The 6022-nt window shown below is 36.6% G+C and overlaps 1 protein-coding gene across 1 annotated transcript; it reads right to left on the bottom strand.

Annotated features, from left to right (window-relative positions):
* Positions 1 to 249: 249 nt before the first annotated feature.
* METTL22 (methyltransferase 22, Kin17 lysine) lies at positions 250 to 5666 on the bottom strand. The gene is made up of 7 exons (XM_029087573.1): positions 5552 to 5666; positions 3266 to 3616; positions 2844 to 2884; positions 2614 to 2758; positions 2412 to 2483; positions 1690 to 1743; positions 250 to 468 (listed from the first exon to the last, which is right to left on the bottom strand). The coding sequence occupies exons 1-7, from the start codon at positions 5655 to 5657 to the stop codon at positions 359 to 361; spliced, it is 879 nt and encodes a 292-aa protein (XP_028943406.1). The 5' UTR covers positions 5658 to 5666; the 3' UTR covers positions 250 to 358.
* Between the last annotated feature and the right edge of the window lie 356 nt (positions 5667 to 6022).

Raw genomic sequence — 6022 nt, 5'->3', positions numbered from 1 at the left:
TTACAGAATAGATTAATCTCACCATCTATTTATCATTAGTTGCACAGAGGTTATCAGATGCAAGACAAAGGTAGGACAACAAAACTCTTCCCAAAGTCAAATTCATCACTTAATTATGATTATGTTCTTTGAGTAATTTATTTAGTCACACCAAAGGAAAGAAAAAGCCAGTAATTTTCAACATCTGTTCTCCTATTGCTAATTCAGAATGTACATACATTGTTTAAAAAAAAAAAAAAATACAGGGAGGAACACTTAAGGCAGAGCTTTGACAAATTACGTAAGAATTTGACCTATTAGATTTTAAAAGCACATTAGGGACTTTTAAATTATTACTCATAATGTTCAACTGTTTGATTTAAGAGCTTACTGTTTGTATTTTCCTACCATCAGCTGCCATTATCACAGTACAGTGGTCATGCAAATCAGCAATCTCCTCTTCAGACCAGCTATAAGGAGCTTCAGGATCTGTAACACAGAATATGGCTTTGGTGTATGTGATTAAATGTCTCAAGTGACTAACACCTGGAAAAAAGAAATGTCTCAACTCCTGTGGTCATCTGCTACTCCACCAATGAAGCATGTCACTGAAGGCAAATCAAAACCTCCCTCTATTCATTCTCTGAAGTTCCCTGCAGTCCTTTGCTCTGTCTATGTTATGTTCAATCCTCCCAAGGCTGACTGGCAAGAGTAAGTTTTCTTTGACTTTAGAATTTACAACCAACTATTACCCCGTAGTGAGATCACAGCTTTAACTAGATTAAAATAAATACCCTTTTAAATAAAAAAGATGCATCTTCGTATAAGCTTCCTACTTCATCATGCCTTTTAAAATTTAGACTTTGTTAAAATATTGAAACTTTGTCTGAAAGTCTAAAAAACATAAAGCCTTTTCAACTGGCAGTATCAAATATTTTCATTAACCAAAATTTTTTGAGGTCCAAGAGAGGCTTTTGAAAGTGTAAAGGATGTTTCCACTTGCTTAAATAGTTGTTCTTTTTTTAGAAGCATTACATCAAATCCAACTGATGATATAAAAATCTATAAAGTAGGCTCCATATAATCCAGTGCTACAATTTTGTTTTGACCTTGCAATCACTAGAAAGAAAGTTTTAGTGCTCTGCTTTACTATTATTAATTGTACTTTAAGTGCTATTCAAGTTAGTTGCCTTTATTTTGCTAAAAGCAGCAGAACACATTCCCTTGGCAAATATTTAAAATGTAACACATTCACCACTACATTTGGAACAAGTATTTATGCATCTTCAAATCACCACCTACCCTTTCCACCACCTTTTATAGTTTTGTATTCATGCAGTCATAAGCCGCCCAATGCTATCACATCAAAATCTGAATTACAGTAACTCAAATCCACATCACTCTGGATTACATTACCACCACACAACAGATACATTTTGTTTGCACCTCTGGATTTTGACCTAAGTAAAGGACAGCCACCACTTGCCTGTTCTCAGCCTAAGAGTAAACCCTTCCTTACCCATTCACGTGGCAGTGATGCACCCAAAGACAAGCACATACTTTCAATTATTTTTCCAGAGGCTTATGTGCTGGAGGATTTACTTCATAAACAACAGAATAAGCTTTTCTTGATGGCTCTGAAGGGGAAAAAAAACCCAAAACAAACAAAACTCCGAGCCCTACCTGAAAGGATGTATTACAACCACCTACCAGTGCAGAATTCATCTTTCAGCCAGTCCAGTTCTTTTACTTTAACTTCCCCTCCTGTGAGTGAAGAAAGATCACCTCAGTCACAAATGGCCTTTCAGACAGCAGCTAAGCAAAAGTAAAGAGTCAAAATCTGCACTGAAACAAGTAATGAAGACCTGTTATGAAGACATATGAAGCAAGTAAAGTTGAATATCGAATCATTTAATGTACAAAACCAGTTACCCACTCACAAGAGAACAGGATGAACTTAAGGGTCAGAAAGACAATCTGTGTTTTCTTTTACATGTCTCACCTGTAAAACACTTCTCCTTTCCAGAGTTCTACCTCTGTCGTTTACACTCTGTTCATGTGACCCTTGGCACCTGGGTATCTGTGATCCTCCCAACTACCCCAGTGAAACTCTCACAATGACTGCATAGGAACTACAGCTGGTCATAAATGATGACCAGAGAAACAAGTATTTTGTTAAAATACCCCAGTGAAACACACAATGACTGTGTAGGAACTACAGCTGGCCATAAATGATGACCAGAGAAATAGCAAGTATTTGGCTCTTCTCAAAAGAAAGCTGTACCATTACGGACCACAAACAGAGTCACTTTCAACCATGAAAAGATTTAATCTTATTTGTGAATATACTAGGTGCCCAATGACTGTTCTGTTTAATCCCAAAGTAGTTCATATACAGGCAATTGCACAAACACTGACTGTATAGCACTTACTTCCTGGCTCCATCAGGTGTTTGTTTAATGCAACATTTTGCTCACACATGGCCAGAAGATCTCCACCAACATCTGGAAAAAAATGATCATGATATTCAGAATAAATTTTGCATGGGCTGTGCATGCCCCTGACCTCTCAGACTAATACTCTCTGCTTCGTCGAGTTTCAAGAAAATATGTGACTGAAAAATAACTGCCTTACCTGTGCAATAAACTCTCTTGGCAATTATTCCCATGATAATGCTTGTAATTCCAGTGCCACCTCCAAGCTCTAGCACAGAACAACACCTGAATATGTCCCGTTTAAACAGAATGTAATCAGCAAGAAGAAAGGCTGCACGCCAGACCTGTGGATAAGAGAAGCAGTTTAAATGGAGTAAATTCTGAAGCGCAATCCATGAACAGCAAGATGCTACAAGGCAGAATACATACTTGTTTACCAACATCTTCTAAGGGGGTTGCCATGGTATGTTCTGTGAAAATGAAAGTAAAGCAGAAATAATTATCTCAAAATGTTGTTCAAATCAAGTTCCATAGTGGCAAATTTGAACATCAAGTCGTGCTTCCCTTTCAAGTACAGAACTAAACACTCTTCATTCTACATAATAATGCTGAATAATGCTGGAAACTCTAACTAAGGAGCACTGAGTTTCCCATGGTATACCATTGCTCCAATAACTTCTGGAGAAAAATGATCATTTAAAAAATATTTACAATATTACAGTATTATGTTTGTTTTATTGTCTCTTTTCACTTAACAACTGCTCTTCCATTTCTAAAGAAAACCTGTTTTTCTTTTGCTTTACACAAACATATTTATTCCATTTCTCCTTGACTGTAAGCCTAGAATTTACCTATTTTAACAACATCACTGCAAGCGTATTCTTGTTCTTCATCTTCAAAAGCATCTTCTTTCCCTTTCATCAGAATTACAGGATACACTTTATCCCTCAAAAGATCCTCTGCTTCCAAATCAGAGGCACTTCGAGGTCTTCTGACCACTTCCAAGTCTCCATCTTCATCTAGCAGAGCTTGTAATTCTTCATTATTTAATTCTCTTCCTTGTTTTAGATTATTCCTGTCCTTGTCACACAGTTCATCTCCTCTTCTATACTGATGTTCTCCTTCTGTTGTAGCTTCTTTTACATGATTATCAGATACCAAATCTTCTGTGTCCCAAAGAAGTTTGAAATAAGACAGGAATACTGTAAGAACACGGAGTGGGGCAAGAAGTTAGACACCAGGTAAGAACAGAATCTATGTGCAACTTCCACACGCAGAAAATTTTGGTATGCATTTCACATATTGAAAATCTAGAGGCTAAAAAATTATATAGGCAACTTGAACTATAGATCAATTTCCTACAAAGAAATATTTCTGTTATTAAGTTCTGTCAGTAGAAACTGAATACAACACATGGAAAAAAAACCACTTGCCCTTCCATCTACAGTTGATCTCAGCTCTAGAGCAGTGTTTACGCACTGTGCCTGACTGAGGGCCAGCCACGGAACACAGAATTCACCTACTCTGGTACAAAATGAGTGTTTGTAGACATCTTAGGCTGGGTACTCTTATTCCAAAATAACACAGGCGATAGCCAAGAATATGACTAGTGAAAAAGGTCAATACCAGCAGGATTCTAAGAAGAATGTGTTAGGATTATATTAATTCACATCAAAAGGGAAGAGATAAAGTGCTTGCCACCATTGCTTTCAACAATTTCACAATCTACAGAGCTCTATTCCAGCTTCTTTAGAAAGCAAGATATTTAAAGCTGGTCTAGTGTAACCTGAGAGAAGTTCTCTAGAGAGACCACTTTCAGCTAGATCTAATAAAATCTTAATTGTCTATCCTAGCATGAGAAATTTTTAAGTCATCTACTGTTCACATGACAACTAGATTAAATTTATTTGACTATTTAACAAATTAGAGGATGCCATCAATGAATGAAATGCTTTTGTTCTCCAAGTCCATTCTGATCCTCTGCATGTTCTACGGCATTTAAAAAGCTGTAAGGTAAAACTGATCCAATGCAGCAGAGACTAAATCCCCCAAAATCAGCAAAGTGACAGTGGTAGATTGTCATCATATCTGTTAGAATAAAAGCTGTCATACTATAAGCCAATTCTCATCTTAAATAATCTCCCAGACCAAACACATTCAGAGTAGGCAGCACACGCTGTCATTTCATTCTGCTGAAAGGATCTCTGCATCAGCAAAACGACAGCAAACAAACGTCAAACAGCATGAAGATACACCACAGCATTAATTACCTGGGTTTGACCTCATCAGGGTCAAAATTATTATCCACTTCTTTGTCAAACCTACTTTTATCAATTTTTTCCATTGTCATATAATAGAACAGCTACAAAGGTTATTCTTTTTATGCCACAACTGGGTTTGAAAAAACAATTAACACTTCTGTCACAGAAGGAGCAGTTCTTTTCTACAGAACATTTTACCAGCAGCTTCAAGGTCAGGTTCCTTGACAACTTTCTAGAAGCCTACAAGCGGGCTGGCAATCAGAGACATTTGCTAATTCATTTCCACTACAGCCTTGACTCTTCAAATCACCTAAGTCAGCCAAAACCGTGGCTATTCTGAGCTTTCTTGTTGCCAATTTTTTAAAAACAAACAAACAAAACAACCTCAAAGCTGTTAAGCTCCTCTGGAATAGATGGTAAATCATCACATAAAGTTTTTATTAAAATTCATAAATTAATTACAGGTATTTTTAAATTTAAACTTAAGTTACACTATTTAAAACCTCTGGCTTCTCACTTTTTGTTTGTATGCAAGAAACAAGTGCTATATTGATTTTACAGCTAAATGAACAAATAAATATATTAAATTCAACCTGCAAGCCAGTTAATTTGGTTACTACTTCTCACAAAGTAATCTAAAATTTCTTTTTTACGATAGGCTGTCTACAAATTCTACATTAGTAGTTTTCATTTCTGCAGTTAATTTCACGCAGAGAACACAGCTAGCCCTCTTCCTAAAGACTGAGTAGGAAGTGATTCTGCTTCTAACTGGAATAAAATATGTAATGATTAATATAAACCACTCAAAAGAGGATTCAGACATTACAAAGAGGAATACACTTAAAATACAGCTCCATCAGGCTAAACATAAATTACCTGGTTGTCCAACTGCATTCAGTCGTACCATGAGATGTCTTTTGTTCGGACAGTGTAAGTGAACATCAGAAAGTACAGTGTCACTTTTAAATGTGAGGTTATCCATCTCCTCTGTTACATCTACCGTGACGTGCTGGTGAGAGGAACAGCTACATTACCCAAACAGTCCCCTACGAAGTGCTGTCACAAAGTGATCTGATACCCTTCTATCAACAGGTATCAAGTAACAGTTTTGCTCAGCAAGATAACCTCATGACATAGTTTCTGAGAAGACCTCAGGAGAGATGTGATCATGCAAGCTCCACCATGGTCCGATAAGACAGCAAGTTGCACATCAGGATATTCAACCTAAAACCAAACACAGATAGCTTTTAGAGACATCCTGACACAGTTGGAACATTGATCAAAAAATATTTTAGAAGATAAAAATCAGATTACGCTGTCCAATAAAATTGCAATGCTCCAAAGAAT

This window comes from Antrostomus carolinensis, unplaced genomic scaffold (genome assembly GCF_000700745.2).
Source record: "Antrostomus carolinensis isolate BGI_N321 unplaced genomic scaffold, ASM70074v2 scaffold38101, whole genome shotgun sequence".
Classification (NCBI taxonomy): Eukaryota; Metazoa; Chordata; class Aves; order Caprimulgiformes; family Caprimulgidae; genus Antrostomus; species Antrostomus carolinensis.
The sequence above is the reverse complement of the archived record's forward strand: the minus strand, read 5'-3'. Positions and strand labels throughout refer to the sequence as shown.

Excerpts from the sequence above, each read along its gene's own strand:
- METTL22 (XM_029087573.1), bottom strand. The coding sequence starts at position 5,657 with ATGGATAACCTCACATTTAAAAGTGACACTGTACTTTCTGATGTTCAC. Across the intron at positions 3,617-5,551 it reads GAATGCAGTTGGACAACCAG|TATTCCTGTCTTATTTCAAA; the intron begins GTAATTTATGTT and ends GTGTTCTTACAG. Across the intron at positions 2,759-2,843 it reads TAGAAGATGTTGGTAAACAA|GTCTGGCGTGCAGCCTTTCT; the intron begins GTATGTATTCTG and ends TCTTATCCACAG.